This window comes from Thamnophis sirtalis, unplaced genomic scaffold (genome assembly GCF_051295495.1).
Source record: "Thamnophis sirtalis isolate CommonGarterSnake01/CBP01778 unplaced genomic scaffold, rThaSir2_p1.2 scaffold_10, whole genome shotgun sequence".
In the NCBI taxonomy this organism is placed as follows: domain Eukaryota; kingdom Metazoa; phylum Chordata; class Lepidosauria; order Squamata; family Natricidae; genus Thamnophis; species Thamnophis sirtalis.
In genome coordinates, this window is record NW_028261390.1 from 50,615,199 (window position 1) to 50,639,844 (window position 24,646).

At 34.8% G+C, this 24,646-nt stretch overlaps 1 protein-coding gene across 4 annotated transcripts in view; it reads right to left on the reverse strand.

Moving 5' to 3' along the window:
* The window catches only part of WDR17 (WD repeat domain 17), a 67,256-nt gene that overhangs the window by 8,416 nt on the left and 34,194 nt on the right, over positions 1–24,646 (reverse strand). For 2 of the 4 annotated variants that reach the window (XM_014055267.2, XM_087724567.1), the window contains exons 12-24: positions 22,293–22,457; positions 21,039–21,241; positions 20,791–20,940; positions 19,347–19,477; positions 17,983–18,108; positions 15,719–15,874; positions 14,679–14,743; positions 9,903–10,035; positions 9,204–9,295; positions 8,539–8,638; positions 5,521–5,660; positions 4,037–4,057; positions 154–265 (exon numbers count right to left, since the gene is read on the reverse strand). In XM_014055267.2, the coding sequence (XP_013910742.2) occupies positions 154–265; positions 4,037–4,057; positions 5,521–5,660; positions 8,539–8,638; positions 9,204–9,295; positions 9,903–10,035; positions 14,679–14,743; positions 15,719–15,874; positions 17,983–18,108; positions 19,347–19,477; positions 20,791–20,940; positions 21,039–21,241; positions 22,293–22,457 (1,594 nt within the window). The remainder of the gene's footprint in view (positions 1–153; positions 266–4,036; positions 4,058–5,520; positions 5,661–8,538; positions 8,639–9,203; positions 9,296–9,902; positions 10,036–14,678; positions 14,744–15,718; positions 15,875–17,982; positions 18,109–19,346; positions 19,478–20,790; positions 20,941–21,038; positions 21,242–22,292; positions 22,458–24,646) is intronic. The other 2 variants (XM_014055268.2, XM_087724566.1) reach the window with 2 other exon arrangements.

A 24,646-nucleotide genomic window follows, 5' to 3' on the forward strand; every position in this document is an offset into this window, starting at 1 on the left:
ACCTTTTATCCTTGTAATTCAGGGCAATGTATAATCTTAATGCCCTTATTTTCTATAATACCATCTAACAAATATAACTAGGAATTAATGAGCATAAAACCTCTTCTGCTACTCACATAAATAGCTAAGAAACAGTTGGCCTCTTAAATGTACCTTTTCATGTAGGTCATTTATCTCTGCTGTGCATCCAGGATAAAAAGCACATAGTTTTATTAATTGTAGTTCATTATCAGGAATCATTCTGAGAAGATCTCCTGCTAAATCCCTATGAAACAATATACTCAAATGAGGCATTTCATAATGTGCAAAAATGAAGAAGAAAGTTCAAAGATAAGACTATTTGTACTTCTTTTTATTCATTTGCAAATAAAAGCGAAACAACATTTTTGAAATAAAGAAAGCATGATTAATTTAGAACAATGTTATTGAAACTTGGCAACTTTAAGATGTGTGGATTTCTACTCCCAGAATTCTGGTTTAGAAGATAATTAAATTAAACTATAACATGCTAAAAACACATGCAGATCCTCTTCAAATGATCATCTAAACTAGGAGACCAGGAATTAACTTCAGATTGACTTATGATAACATACTCCCCCTCTACATTTTTGAAAGTGAACCCTTTCTCTTAGAGCAATTACAATTGCACAATATATTAATATACATCAACACAAGTAATTGTTATTTGTTTAAAATGTAATTTTTCAGCAATCCTGGGATAATTTCACCATACTATGTTCTAAAACATTTTATCCAAATGTTTTCTGGTATGGAAGCAGGTATCTTCTCTTTCTTGCATAGAAGAGACAGAAATGCAAACCCAACAATAGAGCTTGCATTTAAAAATAAACTTTAATGTTTGTTCTGTTAATATCTATAACTGAGCTACTTGCATGATTCCTTTTTCTGATCCTAAGTTAGAACATTATTCTATTTAGGAATGCTTCACTTAAATCTCAGTATAGAGAATACATAAAAGCTAGCTTAATTAAGTTTATATTCAACATTACAAAACAGGCAATTTATTTTATTTTACCTTTATTTTACCCTTACACAAGAAGCTTCTTAAGGCCTCTTGGAAAATGAATTCATGCTTTTGAACCATGAATTTTATGACTGCAGACATTTTCCTGCAAGCAATCCATTTATACATTGTGCATTGTGTAACCAATAAAACACAAGCCAAACAGACTGTTATCATAAAAGACAATTCAATCAAAATGACCAATAATTATTTCCACTGGCCTCTTCTGCATATAAATTAATTCTGGGCAGTTCACAAATAATTACACAGAAAACAATAAACACTAGATGGGATTCATGCATAAAATACACATAGAAATCTTTAAGTTACTAGGTAGTGTGTTGTTTTTATACAAAGCCATTCTTTGTATTCCTAGGAGTATTAGTAAATACTAATAGGTATTGTATGTAAATAAATAACTTAGAATTATAGAAGCAGAAGGTTGGAAGGATGCTAAAAGTCTTCCAATCTAAGTTCTGCCAGGGAAAGACTTCTCATACTATGCTGAAGAAATAGCTGTCCAATCTTTTCCCCGCCATCAAATCTCAACGGCACTGTCTTGCAGTGGTTCTCCTCCTATCTCTCGGACAGGTCGCAGTCGGTGTTAGTGGGGGGGCAGAGATCGTCCCTGAGGCCCCTAACTTATGGGGTGCCGCAGGGGTCGGTCCTATCCCCCCTACTATTTAACATTTACATGAAACCGCTGGGCGAGATCATCCGAAGGCACGGGATAAAATATCACCAATATGCGGACGATACACAGTTGTATCTGTCCGCCCCGTGCCAACTCAATGAAGCGGTGGACGTGATGAACCGGGGACTGGAAGCCGTTAAAGACTGGATGAGAGCGAACAAGCTGATACTCAACCCAGACAAGACCGAGTGGCTGTTGTGTTTCCCTCCCAAAAATTTGATCACCATACCATCACTCAGGCTGGGGGGACAAAATTTAAACCCCTCAGAAAGGGCCCGCAACTTGGGAGTCCTCCTGGATTCACAGCTAACTTTTGACCACCATCTCTCAGCTGTGACCAGGGGGGCATTTGCCCAGGTTCGCCTGGTGCGCCAGTTGCGGCCCTACCTGAATCGGGAGGCCCTCACAACAGTCACTCGAGCCCTTGTGATCTCTAGGCTGGAATACTGTAATGTGCTCTACATGGGGCTGCCCTTGAAGAGCATCCGAAGACTTCAGCTAGTCCAGAATGCGGCCGCGCGAGTGATCGTGGGCGCACCACGGTTCGCCCACATAACACCGATCCTCCGCGAGCTGCACTGGCTACCTGTTGGTCTCCGGGTGCACTTCAAGGTCTTACTCACCACCTATAAAGCGCTCCATGGTAGTGGATCTGGCTATTTGAGAGACCGCCTTCTGCCAATTACCTCCCTGCGTCCCATCAGATCGCATAGAGCTGGCCTCCTCCGTATTCCATCCGCCAGTCAGTGCCGACTGGCGACTACTCGGAGGAGAGCCTTCTCTGTTGCGGCTCCGACACTATGGAACAATCTCCCCGTGGAGATTCGTACCCTCACCACCGTCCAGGCCTTCCGTACAGCCCTCAAGAACTGGCTAACCCGTCAGGCCTGGGGATAATCTTATTTTGCCCCTCCCGAATGCTGAGTGAATGTTGAGTTTTATTGTTTAATTTACTTTGTGCACATTTCTTTTCTTGTATTGTCCTACACTCCCCTTCCTTTTTTGATTGTAAGCCGCCCTGAGTCCCCTCAGGGAAAAGGGCGGCCTATAAATAAACTACAAACAAACAAAACAAACAAAACAAATCAACTGATAGAGCACCCATGACTTCAGAAGACAAGCTGTGCCACTGTTTAAAAGCTTTGACAGACAGAAAATTCCTTCTTCTTTCAAGTTTAGATCTCCATTGGTAAACTTTGTGCCCTTTGGTTCTTATCATATGCTCCAAAATTATGGAGAATACATATCTTTACTCTAGTCTGCAATACTCCAAGATTATTCTAACTAACTATAATAAGTTTCTTTGGTCTTTGGCCTTAAAGCTATTCACCATCTTTGTTGCTCTTCTCTATTCTCTTTCCAATTCTTCAGCATACTTTTTGTACTATAGGGACTACAACTAAATACAATATTCTAGGCACAGTCTGATTAATACAACATAGAACTATACTATCACTTCCCAAGATACTGACAGTATATCTCTGCTGATGGGGTCCAAAACTGCATTGGCTCTTTCGTTAGATTCATAGATTATGCTTAAGCTATAGTCTACTTGAACACCCGGATATGTCTTGCAACTATCATTGAACTGTATTTTGTTGGATAGGTCTCAATGTTCAAGTCTATCATATTCCTTTGAACCTTGATCTTGAGGCATTTTATACTATATTGTACACTTTCTGTACAAATAAATGACACTATAATGAAAGCCCAATTTTTTTTTTATATTAATATTTCTATTTTTTTTTCTTTCATTCAATTGGATCTAATTCTTGGAGGCTGCCTGGTCAAGTCCTGGTCAGTGCATTCTTAGGGCTGAGAGACAGCGACTGGCTCAAGGTCACCTAGTTAGTGTGGGGCCAAGTTGGCACTTTAATTCAGTCTCTCAGTTTCTAGCCTGATGCCTTGACTACTACACCAAACTGGCTTTCTTAGATATCTACAGCCATATACCACACATACATACAGAATTACTATTGGAATCCTCAATTCTAGGTTTGACATGTTTACAGTGCAAGAGTATTTTTAATTATAGTAGTTTTATGCTACAAAAATTGCAATGATTAAATTGTATAAATATTAATGATGCCCCTTATGGGTAATGGTATGTGTTAGGGGATTTGTCCTTCATCTTCTCACAATGAAAGTTGTCATTGGAATCTATATGATACCTTCTAAACCAACTAATCTATTATACATTTCATACCAATAATATTCAATATTCAAGTTGAAAAATCAATATCTGTCTGATGGGTTACTGTTATTTTTAATGTAATCAAAAGACATTAAAATATTTATCTCTAGAAACAAAAAGGTACCTGTATCCAGGTGATGGAAAGCTATAATAAAGATATTCAAGTTGTAATACACAAAATAGTACTAAAATATTAACATCGACATCCACTCAGTTAAATTTCAGTTCAGCTGAACTGAACTGAAGTTAATTTACTATCTCTTATATATAAAAAGAAAAATTATCAAATTTCCCAACTTAGAGACCAAAATACTAAAAATATTACATGTCCAAGAAAGGAAACTAAGCTGTGAAACAGGAAAACATTGTCTTTTCATAAAGTTCTGGTCCAGATTATGATCCAAATACTTATCATTTTGAATGACATTTTAAAAAGGAGATTCATGATCTAGCAGAATGGGAAATAGACCATTTTTATCTTCCCTTACAGTCTCTACTTCCTACACTGTTGCAGAATCCCATGAAATCAAAATAAAATGGGAGTTGGAAACTCCTGGAAAAGAGAAAATGGAAGAAAAATTCATTGCAGAAGCCTCAAATGGATCATAAAATATTTACAGCAATGAAGAGATATCAGTTTGGTTCTGACCCAAATATATAATGTGAAATGGCATATAACTAGATAAGTCAGGCCAGTATGTACAAACTGATATAGCCAACTGGCAAATATAATACATTTTCTCATATGAAAGTTCATATTTCTAAGTATTATGTTTCCTGGGTGTTTCTTACAGGTATGTTGACGCAACTGTGGCTCTATATAGTACCACATTCTCGCTCCAAAGGATCAAGGCAGAAGAATTCAAAAAACAAATATTGTTTCCTACTATAAGCGACCTTTCTGATTAATTCCCTCTTTCTCAAATTAATGTTGCCCTTGGCTACTCCATGACAATCCCTGCTAAAATAAGACAAAAATGAAAGACCAGAGGGAGGCAAGGAAAAAATTAAAAATGCAAATTATATTTGCACTGGAAGAAAAGCAATTAATAGTGATTATTTCTATCCTGTAGGAAATAAAATATTCATTGTGGGCCACTTTTGTGGATTATTTAAATTTGTATAGATTTTTTTCTAATATATTCTTAATGAACGTAGAAAAATCTTACAAGTGAATTACATGAGCTATTTATGAACAGGCACTTTCTACTTCCATGAAAATCATGTTAATGTTTTAACACCACCACAGGAATAATAAACTCAAAATATGTGTATATGAATTAATTCTAGAAGTACAGGGAAACAAACCTAGTAGACAAATGTGATTATAATATATTTCAAGTATGCAAGCAGAGCACAGTCCTAGAATTCTAATAAACTTACTTCTTCCTACTGGTATTTTAGTTACTATTTCAATGTGCTTGAAAATAGCCAATCTCTCGCTAATCTTATACAATGTTTCTCTGTTCTAAGGACACTGTAGCTTAAATCATAGGATATAAAAAACAGATTTCTTAAAAGTGAATTCTGAATACACAAGGCTTCTGTATTCTGTAAAATGTCCAGTTTCTAAAGAAAAAATAATAATTTGGACTAAACAGTTCTTACCATGTTGGAATAGTCATACATTTTCTTGCCAGTAACTCAAGCGCATAATGAGTTGCCTGAGCTGCACATTCTCCTAAGACAGTGCCCACACTGACTGCCAACTCCAGTTCATTTCCTCGAATCAGGTTTGCCATGGCAAGCTTGCTCAATTAAAAAAAAAACCATTAAGCCTAACAAGGATTCATTGTAACCATCATATTAACATTCATTTTCAAGCCCACATTTTAGGGTGACAAAACATGCATCACTGATTCTGATCCACACATTTTGGCTAAATCTTTTCTTTATAGCCTAGCAACCTAAACAAACCATGAATAAATCATTTCAATGGGAGAGATAGCTAGAGCCAAGTTACTGTCATTATCCGGACTTTCTAGAGTGAGTGAAGAACTTCTTTTATTTAACTGACTTTTATAAGATGAAAGGCAGCCAGAAAGACTAGATCAGCACTAGTAGGGAATTTTTTTTGGGGGGGGGGGGCTTCCTTCCCCTTAAGTTGGTTTCTCATCAGTCAAGACATGCACATTATAAAAAGCAGGTAAAATATCTATACACCATTATTTACTGCAAAATATATGCCATGAATCCATTACAGAATTTATGGTCCATAATTTTTTTTTCTTATATTCATATACATATGTATAGAGGGATGTAATACTTATTTTATTCCATATCTTATTAATATCTAGTCTCAGGGCTGTAACAAATAAATATGAATTACTGGTGAACATCTCAATTTTCAGAGATTATCAACTGGGATGAATGATACTGTTCCCCCTAACAGCAGTTTCTCCACTCAATGATCCTTTATAAAGGTCTGCTGAAAAGTATTCCACATGATCTATTACAAAATTTTTACTTTATAAGTATCAGCTTTCAGACCAGCTGCTTTTCAGATGAGGAACTTGGTTTGAAAAGCAGTTGGCCTGCACAAAGACGTCAACATTTAGCAAATGTTTAAGCTTCATATTTATATCCACCACCTACACAACAAATATAATGAAAATTTCTGAAGGAAGATAAAGATGACCACAGAGTGTCAAATCAGAAAAGATATTTCAAGGGAAGGAACTACAGACTATATATCCAGGACATATTCAGGTGAAATATTAGTGCCAGTTCTAAATATGGGTTTTTACCATAGCAGCCTTAACAAATCTTCTCATATGGGCCTTATCAAATCATCCTATTCATCACTAATAACAACAATGGTAATAATATTATCACTAAAGAGCAGGAAATATTCCCAAACCATTCATAACTAAACATTTTATCTGTGTGCATGGCAGTTTCAGGAACAGTCTGTATATATGGATTCTCCAGACACTTTCAATTCCTGAAATACATACATTTATGGCGCCTACCAGTGACTTAAATTTGAGAGCTGAAGTGTAAAAAAAATGTATCTCTAACCTAGCATTATGGAGATCTGAGAACTGCTATTCCAGTGACTTCACTTGCTACTACTGGCAGAAATAATAACATTAATTGCAACTGTATAACTTCAGATACTTTCATGAATAAAGTAGCTGCCACAATAATTATATATGGTGCTGAATGTGTATTTCCTGTTACATACTACTTGTATGTTCTTTTTTTAGATGTCAGACTATTATAAATCCATTATACTGAACACATGCTGTGTTTCTGAAATATAGAAATATCCTAGCAAACCTCCACATAGAAAGCATTAAGATAAATACTTTATTGGCATGACAGCCAGAAGCACTCATTTCAAATTAATTGTACGTACAGCAAAATTGTGGATCCCCTGAATGAAATGTTCAGCACCATAGGTTTCTACACAGACTGCATTGGGCTATTTTTTTAAAATGAAGTTTTTAATATAATGAATTGATCTGGAAACTTTTTAAAAAGCAAGAATATTTAACAGAAGTGGAAGGTTTTCATTTCTGAATTTTGGCAAAAACATGACTACCTTGAATGATTTTAGGGTTAATACATACTTGTTAATTATACATTAAGGCATGGAATACTCAAATTAATTTGAAATGTGCAGATGTTTTTTTAGGAAATACAAAATAGGAAATATTTTCCCCTTAAAGTAAGTATGAGGCAAAGAATACATGTAGATATTTCCAGCACACTTATATAATGGCCCACATAAAAGTATGAGTTATTATACTGTGTTCATCACTGATATTTATCATTCCTGAGTCTCTCCTCCCAAATCCTAACCACTAGCTAGTTTTTGTTATTCCATCATGTAGTAATGTCAGAAGATTCACATGTAAAGAAAAGATCCCATATTTTAAAACATGATGGGTAACTGCTAGTCTGATTATAGATCCATTAGAAAAGTGTTGTCTATGCACAGTCATAATAGTTTCTGAGGTTTTCAGACTAGCATCTTTCCCAATGCTATCTGAAGAGAAAAATATCTTTATTTATGAATAAATAAAATTTATAATGTAGAACAGTGCAAAACAATAAATTTCAGTACCTTCTTATAATACTGATGATCAGCTTCACCAAATTTCCTCATTGTTTGATTGTTTTTAATGAGGTGGCAATCAATACCCACTAGGAGACGATTGCATTTTAAATATTTTTTTAATGGATGTGAAACTTTCATCTTCAGAGTGTATGCTAAGCATCTTTAATTAGTTAACAGCATCAAAAGTAGAATGCACCTTCCCTACAAAATGCTCCATATCTCAGTTTCTGCTCCCCTTGCTTCTGTCTGTGGTTTTACATACATTTGTATGACAAGCACATGTTTATCTGACAATAGTGTGATCCAAGTGCAGTATCGTGCAACAATGAAAATCCTATATGTAAACTTGATCAGTGAGAGATGATTTGTGTTTATTCCTACAAAAAGTGACTTGGAAATAGTGTCTACCAAGCTGAGTTTAATCTTCTATGTATACTTTTATATTACCCATGGGTCACATCCTGAATACCCTTGGGATGTAACAACAATTTAAAAGCAACAACATTACTTCTTACGTAGAAAGTATACACATATTTCTGAAAAACAAAAAAATCATTTACCTCAATATTCTCAACAGCTAAATGACAACAAGCAGCCAGCACTGCACAGCCATCCTGAAAATACCACTCAGCGAGTTCTTTACTGACTTTATATAGAAGACTATAGGAAAGAAATTATTTTAATAATTACAATCGAAAATAACCAAGGATGTAACAAGTTTTTTCACTTTAAAATTTCCTAAATCCACTGATTATTTATTTCTGATTGCACCAACATTTAGCTTAAACTCTTTAACCAAATCAACAAAATCTATCTGTCTGTCCAAATTCAGTGGTACACAAATATCCTCAATGTGGTAACTGTAAAAGATTAAATCAACTCAGGTTCATAAAAATTGAACCACTTAAGCTCTTTCCAGCTCCAACCTGGAGGGATTTCATTTTATTTTTGGACCAATTAATTCACATATAAAGTCTTAATCTGTCAGTCTACAAACATTTTTTAAATATGCTATTTTTACATTTTTTTAAACTTTAACTAAAACAAAACATAAAGACAATTAGCATACCATTAACACTGAAAATATTGTTTTATAAATATTCTATTCTGACTGGGTAAGGAAATGTTTTGTTTTTAACTGACCCATTATTCTACAATGTTTTTCAATCTATGTCCAAGATAAAATATATGAAAAATGAATTTTCTATTTTCTGTATAAACTTACTCATTGTAATTTTCTATGCTATTCCCTTCAAAATGTTCTGATTCTTCTGCTGCTGAACCCTGAAATGCTTTTATATTTCCTTCACATGCTGCCTGCAATCAATAAAATAGTATGAACCAAAACGATACATTATTCATTATCAATCAAAGGTGGGGAGACATCAATTTACTTCCACTGAAGTACTATCTACAATACAATATTGTTAACCCAAATTCTCAAGTTTTGTTTTATAGCCTACATAGGAGCTCAAATAAATGCTGAATTTTAAAGTTTGGCATTCTGAGATCTTGCCCCCACTTATCAGCATTATTTCACTTGCCATATTTATAATGAAATAGCTAAAACATGCACCACTCCACAGTGACAATAATACAGGATAGTTCTATCTATAACTAACTATTTATAATTAATTTGCAAAATTAACTTTTGCAAATCAATTTTTTACTATTAGTTTTAACACCAAATAGGTTCTGACTTAAGTATTTTTTATAAATATTATTTCAGTTGTGCTTTGTACTCAGCTTATTTTTCAATTATTTAGATAATTTATACATATACAGTATTTTCTTATACAGTATGCTAGAGTTTTCCTATAAGAAAAGTGCTAGAATCTATAGGTAAATAGTGTATCATTAAAGTTTTATTTTGTGGTAAGATATACAATATTTATTAGCCCATGATAAGCACATGAAATAGTACCTGTGCAACTAATAGAGCTTCTTTAAGTTGACCTTTTGAAATGAAAAATGTAACAAGCTTCTTCACATCACCAATAGCTATGCAGTATGGAATAACTTCATCATTTTCTTCCTGAATTAATTGGTCAGCTCTCCTAATCAAAAGTAAATGACTTTTTTATTTTCATTTTAGTTATGTTTAATATTAATCTATTCATTTGCAGAACTTGAAGTTTTTATATATGCTATAACTTTCCTATCTTCTCAAATGTGTCCTATTCTTTTTCAAAATAATTTTAAAAAACACAGAAATTCTAATTAAAAATTATTTTCACTAATGTTGTTTTAAAGAACATAGGCTTGTGAAAAACATTTTATATGACCACTGCAAGTTGCTTTTGAATGACAAATCACATTGTTGTCCCAAGATTAGATCATCAATTACTTTTACTGTTTCAGTTGCATGTCCAACACTTATAAGGAAATCCATAAATCATTGCTACCAAAAGGTAAAATGTATTTAATCCTTAAACCGTTACTTTACCTTTCTAAAATTATTTAAGTTGGTAGTGGTCACTATATGCATTATTCAGAAATGGAATTCTACATTTTAACTAGTAGCTGAATGAAAAGACTATTCCGTATCTATTTTGAATCATTATCAGCTTCAGTAGATAATGTTGACATAGTAATGTTTTAAGTAGATATATTTATATCTCACTTTCTCCAAATCATGTATTTTTTTTTTTAAAAAAATAAACTTCTATTACATCAGCTTAATTCTTTTCCATAAATTAAAAAGTTCTAAACTGGACAATTTCTTCATAGAGAACTCCTGCAATCTTTTTATCATTTAGGTCACCCTTTGTTTTTCTAACTGTATAATTTTTTTTGAACAGTGAAAATTTTCCGTTATAATCACACAAACATTTTTACAGTCATGTGAAAAAGAAAATACAATGTCTTTGAGTTCTATGGTTTTACAGACACATTAAAAATCATCTGGTTCTTATTAGTTTTTAAAAATACAACCTCAGAAGAACAGCAGCATATGACTTATTATACCATGTCATTTATTTTACAAAAATTGGAGAAGCCCTTGTGAAAAACTAAATAAACCTTATGATTTAATAGCTTGTAAAGCCACCCTTAGCAGCAATAGCATGAAGTAATCATTTTCTGTAGAACTTTTTCAGGAATTTTGGCCTATTCAATTGATCAAGGCCACTTGATTATCAGCCACAGGCTGCTTTTTAGCCTCTTAATACCTATGGAAGCAATAAGAGTATACTTAGGTTTTCAATATGGTTTCTCCATTTTGGCTTTCTTTTTGTAAAATAAATTTTGACATGGTGTGAGTGCTCCGGTGTTATTCCTGGGGTCTGCTGAAGACACTCGTCCAGCTTAGAAGTTATAGTACCAAGAGCTCTTGTCACTTGTGGGACCACTTTGACGTTCACTTTCCAAATCCCCTCTAGTTCCTCCTTCAGGCCTTTCTCCCGCTTCTTGTATTCTTTCTTCATGATGTTGCTGTCACTTGGCATATCTATCACCACCATTGTGTTATGTTCCATATCTATTTCTATGATGTCTAGTTGATTGGCCATTGGTATGGATTTAGAAATCCCACCGGTTCTTAATGTTGTTCTCCAAGACAGTCTGTGGAATTTCCCATCTGGATTTGGGAGAGTCTAGCCCAGTAGTCTCCAACATTTCCAGTTTTGCAGACTAGTTGGGGGGAAGAAGGGATAGTTCCATGTGAGTGGTAGGCAAGAGCAGCAACTCTATTTGTGCCAATGGCAGGCATGCATGCCTGTTGCTTGTATGCATGACCACTGCTCACACAAACGAAGCTGTGTGCATGTGCTCACCCATTGAGAATGCAAGTGGAGCTGCAGACATGTGCACACTCCCCTGCAGCTTTGATGGCCTGGTTCTGAATGGGCCATGGCCGCGTAGTGGATAGTGGTCCAGGTTTGGGGACCCCTGATCTAAGCCATATATTGCGAAGATGTTCCTGTACATAATGCCAGCTACTTGGTTGTGCCATTCAGTGTATAATGTTCTTGTCTTCATCATATCCTACCATTATGTGTTAAATTGTCGCTGAAGCATCACTGCATAGTTTGCACCCTCGGTTCTATATAGTCTGGAAGACTATATTGTTTTGCTGTTGTGATCAGTGCCTCAGCCCTTTCCAGTCTTTGGTAGGATTACTCAATTTCAAATTTCAAATCTCATACATTCCATGCAGTGTCTTTTCTTGCCATAGCATCCCCTCTGATTGCTCTTCCTCCCATGTCTACTGTTGACAGCAGCTCATCTTTGGATGACATCTTACAGATGTATTCCTGGATGCTCTAGGTTTATTCAAGGACACTGCTTTGACAGTGCTTTCTATTCAATTGTGTACAGTCTCTGGGTTTTGAACTAAGGATGGAAACTATTCATTGTGAGGAGCTTCACATCGACAGCCTCCACATCTTGATAAACATACAGCTTGAGATCATCCGTGTAGAGGTGGCTGGTGGTAATTCCACTCTTGGATCTATATCTAGTCCTTGCGATTATCTGGTTGACAGCATTCAAATATATGCGACAACATCAGGGGCAGTGTATCATTTTGATGTATGCCACGCTGGATGGCCACTTTTGGAAACTACCTTGAGTTGAATTCCATTTCCTTCCTTAGTGTCATTGAATACTTGTCGAAGGTCTTTAGTTTTCCGTTGACTTTGTATAATACCAAGCATACACAGATCCATGGATGTGGTACCGAGCTAGGCTTTCTCGTGAATCAAGGCTGTACTCAGATTGGTTATACAGACCTTGAATCTTGAAGAACTGTTCTATCAATGAACAACTGGTGTTTTGAGCCTCTAGTATTATACCCAATGTCCTTCTGAGCTCAGCTCATATTAGATGCTTCTTTGGTCCTGTAGCTTGGCAACTATAATGCCTGCTGGGACTTTCTATTTTATAGAAAGCCGCTGGGTGAGATCATTTGACGGCACGGGATAAAATACCATCAGTATGCGGACGATACGCAGCTGTATCTGTCCGCCCCGTGCCAACTCAGTGAAGCGGTTGACGTGATGTGCCAGTGCCTTGAGGCTGTTAGGGACTGGATGGGAGTCAACAAGATTGTACTCAATCCGGATAAGACCGAGTGGCTGGTGTGTTTCCCTCCTACTAATTGGCCAAGTGTTCCATCTCTCAGGCTGGGGGGGTCAAACAGTATGCCCCTCAGACAGGGTTCGCAACTTGGGAGTCCTCCTGGACCCACAGCTGACTCTTGAACACCACTTGTCGGCTGTGACCAGGGGGGCATTTGCCCAGGTTCGCATGGTGCACCAGTTGTGTCCCTACCTGAACCGGGAGGCCCTCACAACAGTCACTCGTGCCCTTGTGACCTCTAGACTGGACTACTGCAACGTGCTCTACATGGGGCAGCCCTTGAAGAGCATTCGGAGACTTCAGCTTGTCCAGAATGCAGCCGCGCGAGCGATCGTGGGTGCACCTCGGTTCACCCACGTAACACCTATCCTCCACGAGCTGCACTGGCTGCCTATTGGTCTCCGGATATGCTTCAAGGCGCTAGTCGTCACTTATAAAGCCCTTCATGGTATTGGACCTGGGTACTTGAGAGACCGCCTGCTGCCAATCACCTCCACTAGACCGATTAGATCCCACAGATTAGGCCTCCTCCGAATTCCATCCGCCGGCCAGTGTCGACTGGCGACTACCCGGAGGAGAGCCTTCTCTGTGGCTGCCCCGACCCTCTGGAACGAACTCCCCGTGGAGATTCGAACCCTCACCACCCTCCAGGCCTTCCGCAAAGCCCTTAAAACCTGGCTGTTCCGACAGGCCTGGGGCTAAAGAGCTGTTGCCCCCGTCTCGAATGGTATGACTGTTGTGTGTTTTTAAATTATGCATTGTTATGTTTTGTTTTATTTTTTGTCTGTACCCCCTTCCCTGATTTGAATTGTGAGCCGCCCTGAGTCCCCTTCGGGGGAAAAGGGCGGCATACAAATATAATAAATCAAATCAATCAATCAATTTATGGGGAGGCAGATTATTTTCTGATAATTGAATGATGCTGTCTTCTTTGGGGGGGGAGTGGGGTCTTTCATGATCAGCAGTTTTTCTTTGTGTTACCCATTATGGATGGTAGAGATTGCTGTTAGTAGCTGGTACATCTGTGGTGCTAGGTGTTCATGCATTGCTATAGTTTCTTTAGCCAGCAGGTGTGTCTCATGTCCAGGCTGGGTACCTTCCACCTCTTCAGGTTCTTGATCTACTGTTCAATGCCTCACCTTTAATGTAGGGGTGATAATGTTGGTTACACCTCCAATTGTTCTTCCAGGTCTTTTTCAATCAGGATATAATGTGTAGTTGCTCGATCAGAGGTTCTGAGAGCAGTTTTCCCTTCACTGTGTTGAAATGTTGTTAACAAGCTGTTTCTCAGTTAGTATGGATGTAGGGCTTAACCATCCATGTTTCCTTCAAACATTTCATATATTCTTTCTTAATTAGATCTACCATTGTAGTAGCATTCATCAAAGTGTGTGTGTGTGTGTGTGTGTGTGTGTGTGTGTGTGTGTTTATAGAGGCGGATGGGAAAAGTGAGAAATTACAATGCGTACTTTATAATTCTTAGTGAAAAGTGATGTATTTTCTTATGCAAAAGTATACATTTAACTGTGCAAAAGAACCCCTACGTTTAAGCATTACACTTCCAGCTGCAACACTTGGCAGTCAATGTAACATGCAGTACTTTTTAAAAACAAAATCTTACCTTTGCATTAATTTCTTCCAGTATTTCATAGATACTCCTGGTGCAACTGATAGTGCTCTGTCCCACTGAAACAATACATTATGCCTAATATTACTTCTGCCACATATTGTGTCTGTGTGTGTGTTTAATAGTCTTTACTTTTACTTGTGTTATTTATTTCTAACAGGACAGCTAATATATAACATTAAATTTTCAGTTATACTTATAGAAGAATTATATAGGAAAACAAAAGTCAGTAAAAAATTGGTATTTCTCACTGTCCAAGATAGAATTGAAAAAAAAAAACTGTGTTTACTTCAAGGGGTAATCTGATTGACAATTAGGAATTTCCTGATGGATTATTACTTCTAATAATGATTACATAGTTAGTTTCACTTTTTTAATAATAAAAAAGATAGAAAAAGTAATATTTTAGAAACAATTAATATAAAAGTTTAAAATATTTGAACTGTCTTGGAATGTCCATACAATATTTAGTGTCTCCTAATGATTGCCTGGCTAAGTCTCTGCAGCTTTCTTGGCAAGATTTCAGAAGTGGTTTGGCATTACCTCCTTCCTAGGGTTCCTTCCTAGAGTGGCTGGCCCAAAATCACCCAGCTTGATTTGTGCCTAAAGCAGGACTAGAATTCCCAGTTTGTAGCCTAATACCTTAGCAACTATACTAAATTGACAGTATTTGAGACAAATATCCAATAATTTTTTTCTCTGGAAGCATCAAAGAATTATATGCTTAGAGTATAATTGAATGGAATTGATCTTTTTTGCATAAATTATTAAGAGTAACCATATAATACATAGTCAGAGACATATTTTACTCAAATATTTCTGGTTAAAAGTAATGCAAAAAATAGAAACAGAAGACCATTTATATATAAAAAAATAATTGAGAGGTTGCCCACCAATCAGTTTTTAAAACTTACTCCTTAGACTATTTGCAATGTCCTTTGCTCTCCTTTCTCCAATATTTTCTTTTAAAGTGATTTACATTATTAGTATTAGTATAATATATTTATGTACTGTAAAATTGTCCAGATGTTTACCTCTCCAAGCTCCACCATAAGTTCACAGTATCTCTGAATCTGACCTAGTCTCAGATGTATCTCTGCTGCTTCTTTCAGCCTTTTCTCCTTGCTAGGTACACCAATGCCTCCTCCAAATTTAGACATCTTTACAGTTGTAAGTTCTTGTGCTTTGGACTAAAAAGTTAAAACCAAAATAAATTGTTTCTAAGACATGTTGCAGGCACGAACTGTTCTGAACATTTAAATATTTCGGAAGGCCATGCTTAAATACATGTGCTTTGGTTTACATACATAACAAAATGAAGATGTTTTGTTCAGGGAACAAATACAAATATGGGTAGTATAGAAGTAATTCAGGAAAAGAAATGTAGGAAGAAGTAGGACATCAGCAGTTTTGGTGGATAAGAGCAGATAGAGAAGACAAGGTGCTGGGAAAATTAGCTGGAAGAGGAAACAATTGGAGAGAGTCTTGCCCTATCATTCTTAACCTATCTACCCTGAAAAATCACTCCAGAATCTTTCTATATATGATCTGATGTGGGAGACAACCAAAAATATTTGTAGTTTTTTTTTTTAAATCAAAGAAACAGTTCGGTAGAACTTTATATTTTTTACCAAATTAGAAAGAAACTGTATTTTCCATTTCATGCATAGCTGTTTTCTTAATATTGACCAACTGTCATATAGTTAGGTTTTTCTTATCTCTAGAATCTTTCATATTTAACATAATTATTCCCATCACATACAGTAGTTAATACTCCTATGATTATGTGTGAAAGATGTGTGAGAGAGAATGAATGCTTAATATAAATGGGTATCCAAATAAATCTGCTTCTATCTGTGATTCAAAGGAACCTTATTTTTGTTCCTCTAAGCAAAATCTTTTCTGGTAGATCACTTAGTTACACAAAGACAGCTGTCTGGAAGATAATACGTGCGCCTTATGACCAGTGGCTCCTTGTATATTCGTGGGTAGTACATTTCTGATTTGCAGGAACTGTCTTCTTTTAATGTTTTTTTTCTGTGGACATTTATAGCAAATCTTAACTGGAATTCATTGGAGCAAGTCATGCTGAAGAAAAGTACATCTCTTTGTTTCAACTCAGTTTGCAGATGTGTTTGCAGAAACATCCCAAATATTTCAGATGTAAATACTTTAAAATATATGAAAAGGTGATACATTATTATTATGCAAAAAGGTAAGGTTTCTTTAATTTCTAGCATATATTTAAAAAGCCAATCCTTGATCTGTTGGTTTAAAATATTTCTTTTAAAATTTGCATTAATTCAACTCAATACTGTAGTTTTTATAATAAAAAAAGTTTCATTACAATGAAAATTCTTCTGAAAAATAAAAATAAACATGGCATTTCTATTCTTGTATAACTAAAGTAATAAAATCTGCATAGTAATTGAGAAGAGTTGTTATATATTTTGACATTTGTACACTAAGGATTTGATTATCATCTGTAACTGCCATGCTTAATCTACTAAGGAAAAACATAAGCTAAACTAAATATAGCCTAAAAAACATTTAGCTCTATAATCACTGCCATTCAATGGCTCAAGTGCAAGAAGAGATATATAAAAAGAGAGAGGAATTAATATCCAAGAATGGGTTTCAAATGTTTCTTCCTTCCATACTGTTTTAGATAATTTTGTTATAAATATTTTTTGCAAATTTTTTTTTTGTATGACATTTTTAGTAACTATGAGCCTTCTTTCTATCAAGCTATACCGGTCTGTAATTGGTGTTACATTCTGGGTCCCCACAGTGCCAATGAAGTTGTTAATTAAACTTCTGCCCAGTTTAATTGAGAAGACAATTTTCAACATTTTCTCTAGAGATGTGAGGGCAGATAATCTCCAATTAGCAAGAGTTCCCAGCCCCTTGGATTACTCCCTACAGGACTGAAGCTAAAGTATTCTAGTCCCCAAAGTGCATCACTCTAATTCGCAATGAGTGATCAAAGGAAAGATTTTGCCATTTTTGCTGCCTAAGTTACTGTTTTGTTCTCCTTTGCTATCAAAGAAAATAATGAGAGGAAATAATTGGAAATAGGAGGAAATAAGGACTAGCTGAAATTCCACTTTTTTTTTGCTCAGTGACATTCCATTTATTGCCTTGTCTTCTCTCTCTCCCCAATCCCAACAAACAGAGGGAAGGAGTCTCATATGGCAATGCAAATTCATTTTTGCAAGTCTGCGCGAAAAACTATGGCTACAAAGATATGCACTGCCAAAAATGATACAAAGATATTCAGTCTGAATACTTAACTTACCATTCTAAATTTAACCAAATGTTTCATATGCATAATTCCTTTGCAATAATTCTGTGGGAGCAAACTGTCATCTTGACCCTTTATTACTGCAACCAGATCCCATAAGTTTTTACTGCCTCCTCGGGGCTAGAATTATTTAAAAAAAGAAAAAAGAAAATATTGTTTATGCCATATTAGAATACAGTCTGCAATTAAGGTCTTTTTCAAGGTGCTCTCAGGAAAGTATTTTATTGACTGATTCATGGTATTTACAATACAATACAATAGCAGAGTTGGAAGGGACCTTGGAGGTCTTCCCTGCCTAGGCAGGAAACCCTATACCCTTTCAGACAAAAGGCTATCCAACATCTTCTTAAAGACTTCCAGTGTTGGGGCATTCACAACATCTGGAGGCAAGCTGTTCCACTGATTAATTGTTCTAACTGTCAAGAAATTTCTCCTCAGTTCTAAGTTGCTTCTCTCCTTGATTAGTTTCCACCTGTTGCTTCTTGTTCTACCCTCAGGTGCCTTGGAGAATAGTTTGACTTCCTCTTCTTTGTGGCAACCCCTGAGATATTGGAACACTGCTATCATGTCTCCCCTAGTCCTTCTTTTTATTAAACTAGACATACCTAGTTCCTGCAACCGTTCTTCATATGTTTTAGTCTCCAGTCCCCTAATCATCTTTGTTGCTCTTCTCTGCACTCTTTCTAGAATCTCCGCATCTTTTCTACATCGTGGCGACCAAAACTGAATTCCATGTGGGGCCTTTAGAGAGGCTCTATAGGTTGCTCTTTATTTCTAAGTGCCTGTGATCTTTTGCAATTTCTGTCACTATAAAATTTTATTATTTTAAGTTGGAACTAATTTTTCTGCGCATGCTGATAATATAAGAACTAGCTGCTCAGTAAAAGTCATATAGGGAAGATATCAATCAATAAATTATATAATTGAAAAATGTTTACTGGCATTGTACTTTGATTTATGAAACTTGCATAATATGGCCTTTGGATTATTTATGTACAGTTTATTCTAGCCTAAAACCATAATAAAGTCTTTATACAGTTCAAATTTCCCTCTCAATTTTTCAGGTATATCAAGATTTCATAATAAAATCTTTCAACAGATAGAAAATAACAAAGAAAACTGCAGATTATTTGCCTAATTTAAACAAGGGCTTTTATATTATACATAAAGAGTTTAATTTTTAGAACGATTCAAATCTGCAGCATTTAATTCCCACTTAAATCAATATTCCTATGTTCTGACTACGCTAATTGATTTCAGTGAACCTAAATTCAATATTAATCTATATGCAGTAAATAGAGTATTAATGGAAATTTTATTTTGCATATATACATTTAAAAAAAATAATTAATACTTACTGATAAACATTCTGAAAACCATCTTAGTTTTCTTCCTCGAGGATTACTGTTTAGCTTCTCTATTTCTTGTTTAATATCCCTAGATGCTTTCCCACATAGCAAAGGAAGAGCGCCTATTTCAACCGCACGATCTATTGAAAACCAATAATTTTTGAAAAGAGAATTGAACATAATATCAATATATATATTACCTTATAGATTAAGACAATTATATGCCAAACTTGGTTTGCTTACCATCTCAACTTCACCTAGGTACTCTACAGTAACATATCACATATTTCACTATCTATATTGTTCTGTGGTATGGGCAATTATCCTGAACATTTCTTATGTCTGTTTCTATTAAATCTGCTTTCAGGTATTATGATTTGTGTATTGCAAATCTTATTTCACACAAGAAAATAGAATGTTTAATGGGTGTCAGTTCCTGAGTACAGTTTCTTACTCAGTAAGAATTCGTATTCTGTTTCACCATTAATTATGCAAAATCATTTGTGATACAAGTTGTATACCTTCATGAACATAATAAACTATAATGTCAGCTGAGATATGAATAGATGTCTTCGTATGAAATTTGTCAAATTTGTTTGTTCTTATTTATTTGTACACTAATGATAAGGTGTATTTAAAATAGTATTTTTATTTGGTACCTGTTGATACCTAAGCACAAACAATAAAGCAATAAAATTTAAAGATATTTAATTTTGTATATAAATAAATATATAAAAATAGTTATTTAATTATTTTACAGCATTATATTATCCCAGTAATACCATTATCTTTAAAACTATCAGGGACTGCTACTTCTTAAAGAGAAGAATAAGTCTCTAAAACTTCAGGAAATCTGACTTTAAAAATAGTTCAAAGGAAAATCAATTCCAAACAGTGAGAACAAGATGGTTGTTCACTCTAATAAGGGTATATATCTAATATGGATATAAAATGTGTATCAAATTTATCAACACATTTAATTATCAACATACTTATAGCAACCTGCAAGACCTGGGGGGATAATGAACATACAATATCTATAGAAATTGTGTGTGATGCTTAGAGTAAAAAAGAGAATATAACTCATGTATGACCTGAAGAACATACAGTGATGCCTTGGTACTCAACTGTTTTGAAACTCATCGAATTGGGAACTCAACACATTTTGATGTGAAAATGGTGTCCTGGTATTCAACATTTGCTTGGTACGCAATGCACACTAGAACTTGTCAGTGTTGGCTGCCTTGTAACTCACTACATTATTCCTTATGGGAAAAATGTGTTTGGTACTCATCATTTTTGCTACTCATTGTGCCTTCCAGAACCAAATAATGATGAGTACCAAGATACCATTATAAATGTATTAGAGATATTCCACAGCCTTTCACAAAAGCCATAGAAAAGTATGTGGAAATATGACCATTTTGTATATAATCAGCTATCATTTACCCACCAATGTTTCCAATTATCTCATCCCATGATCTGTCTGCCAAGATGCATAATTGGAGAGGATTTATCAGAGGTGTTAAAGACCAAAGTCTCACAGTTGAGTCTCGGGAACAGGAGGCCATAGTGAAGGGGCAGCTAGGATGACAAGTTAATCCTAAAGAAAAAGAATTAAGGAATTTCAATGCAATATTTTAAAATAGGATTTTCAAAAGGAATATAAAATGTGCAAAAACATAAAATCAAACATGTTACCATAAACATCTGCACCATGATCATATACAGTGTCCAGGCATGTACCATCTCTTGTGTCCCATACTTTGATTGTATAATCCCAACTGCCTGATATCAATAGATAAGGTATTTCTGTATTCCACAACAATCCTCGTACTGGTGCTGTATGCCCACTAAGAATATTTATACAAGCATCTTGTGTGTAATCCCATATTCGAACAGTGCTATAAAAAAAAGATGGCATTTTATTGCAATATTTTGATCATCTCCAGATAAAACCACAAACCTAGTTGTGGTGCATGGAAGAATCTTGATGAGAATTTGTCACAGCACCCTGTTTTCTGAGTTTTATCTTACTATAGAGATGTCTTTCTAACATTTCCCCAGCATTCATTTTGACATAATTAGAGGCAAACAGCCAATTTCTTGTAGCCTTGAAAGATGCTGAGTGAAAAGCATTCAGCTGATGACATCCATCTTCCCAATAACTTGTATCATACCGCACCAAATTGTAATTGGCTGCGTTACTATAGAATACTAAGTTGCTAGGATAGGCAGCGTACTATGAAATGTAAATAAATAAATCATCCTTTGAAATCATGGTACCTGCATTAAAAAGGCCAAAATCACAATACGATTTGCTTCTTTGCAATCATTGGAGAAACCAGTTTTTGCCTCTTACATATAGATCATAGATATCCGATTTATAACATAGGCTAGTTATGTCAATCATCAAATAATTATTGTATAGTGTAGAATTCAGATAATTAAAACATTACTGCAAATATTAATATGTTTCATTCAGTATCAATATAAAGAACGGGCACCAATCCCATTTTTTATTAATGAAAGCAGTTTGGTTGCAGTCTAGATTTGAATTCCACAGAATTTATCCTGATATTCAAATTTTAGCCAAACGCTTGAATGTATGTGTGCGCGCACACACAGATACTGTATTTCATCTTTATGCTAGTGAGATAAATGATTGTGGTAGTGAAATTCTGTAAATAGCTTCTATAGCAAAAATATTAATGCATTACATTATACATTTTATTCTATCACAGGCCTTGTAGGGGACACTGTAGTAAAAAATATTCGTTTCCTGGATGACCATGATGAGGCTACAATATAAGCCATGGTCTTTCAGAACAGCTTAGTATTTTATGAATACTCCATTCTTTACTAAATCTAAAGTAACTATTTCACTAATTTCAATAATTATAGGCAAACATTTAGTTCTATGTAGTGACCTACATTTAAAGGAAATATACTTACCCATCATCAGAACCACTGCAAAGTATTCCTTCCCTAAGGGGAGACCATCTTACATGAAATACTTTTGCTGTGTGCCCACTGAATACTTTCAGTGGCTGATCAGAACTTGTTGCTAGGTAATAAACACGGACATTTTTATCCTCACATCCGGTTGCTATCATATCTCTATAAGAAAAATCACAGCAATCAATTATCATATTTGAATTTCACCTTTTAAAATTGCTGAGATAAAGGTTACTAAGTATTAGCAACAGATATGAAAAGAGATGTGGGATAGACAATTATACAAGTTTACGACAGAAAATAGAAAGGGGGATATTTTGATTATTCACAGCATGAATTGTTGCAAATCATTTTTTGGATATTTAAAAATAAAGGAGCCTATATTAAGTGGAATAAAATAAAATAATAACAATACAGAAATTCAACTTTATCTTTTATTTATTCATTTTATTTACCACACCTAGAGGGTCATAAAAAGGGAGATTTGTTTGTATGCCACTGAACTCTCAATGACTCTCGATGGCTCACAAGTTAAAGCATTTAAAAAATAAAAGAAAAAAAAGATGACTAAATTGAAGAGAAACTGTGTTTATCTCATAGTAATCATTTCTGACATTTTGATAATTTTTCCTAGAAGGGTATACCAGTGTGGAAATAATTTTAAATGGCTTTTGTCCAATTGTCTTTGTAATACTTATTTTCTGGGACTATAAGTGCTTTAAAATGTTTTAGAAGTGGTTAAGGATGCACGGGTATACAACTGCAGCATCTAATTAAAGTTGCCACATCTTTTTTCAGGTTTCCATGCAACCTTGAAAAAAGTTGCACTATTTTAATGAGTGCCTTAAAGACATAGCAGTTTTAATTAACTAACTCATTATAGGAGCTGTATTTGTTTTTTAGATAAGTAGAAAAGCCCAAAAAACAAAGGCAAGTATTTTAAAGAGATACTGCACTATTTATTCCAAAGTACCTCCTCAAAATATTTTGGAAGCAGAGAAGTCCTACTATTTCTTATTGCTTAGAGTGATCTTCTGAGCTTCCAGCACAATATACGCACTTGAGGCTATTCAGCTTTATAGAGAAAAAGTACTATGACTATTTATAAAATTAAATATAGATTCATTTGAAACATTATTTGCTTTAATAAGTCAAATATACAAATTATTACACACACACACACACACACACACACACACAATCAATCATTTTCCAATATTGTTGGGGCCAGCACATATGAAAGAAAAATCCAAAAATTGTTACAAAATGTTTTACTATTGGCATATGATCTTGATTGCTAAAACAATCCCCCCCCCTAAAATAATGTTGAAAACATAAAGAAAACTATTTTTTCAAAAGCTTCCCTATTTATTATCTAATCCAATTCAGTTTGAAAGCTCTGATATATAAAAGCACAGAGGAACTCCTCTATAAAGAAACACTTTTCAGTTTTTTCTTATATATCCCATTATTTCCTTTTTGTTATATCCGAACCAAATTAAGTCTAGCATTTCTAAATGACTTTTTTTCTGTAGGCTAGTCCAGCACAAACATTGGTTAGCATAGTTTTCAACAATAGTTGACAGCAACTCCTTTTTTGCCACATGCAATTGAAAATAATAGTAATTTCCTTAGTGGAAAAATTTGTTGCTATACTTATTTGTGTTTACACTATGTTTTATGATTTTTGTATATTATAATTGGCCATGGATGAAGAACAAAATTAAGAAATGTTTATAAATAAAATAAAGAATATCAGAGGAAAATTTCTTTTCATCTTTACCCTCTGTCAAAACTGTGAATATCAAACAATGCCAAAAAACAAAAGGAAAAAAGGAAAAAATCAGGCTGCTAAAGTCTAAACATAATTTTGAACAATTTTGTCAGCATAGCTGATTTTATTTGCTTGCAAATCTGCTTTCAAGTGGCGAAACAAAGCATACTTTCAAAATTCTGATGTCACAGCACATGGCATCCATTTTTTTACATTGATTTTTAAAAAAAAAGTATTATAATGAAAGTTCCCATAATCTGAGATGCTAAGCAAGCAGTTATAACTAACTGCCAGTCCTTATAAGACAAAGATAAAATTAAATTAACTAGGTCAGCAAATACTATTTTAATTAATTGAAATAATTATATCATGCATACTTCAGTCGACTTTTATCAATATGAACCTTAACTCTTGATGCTACATGTGAACATGGTAAAATGTAGAGAATGCTTGTTCATAATTGTTAAGTAACTGGAACATGTAATGCTTAATGAAACAATAATGAAGAGTGGTAACACTGGAAAAAAGGTAATAAAAAGCAAAGTTTATGTTGATCTTATCTGACAATGTTACAATG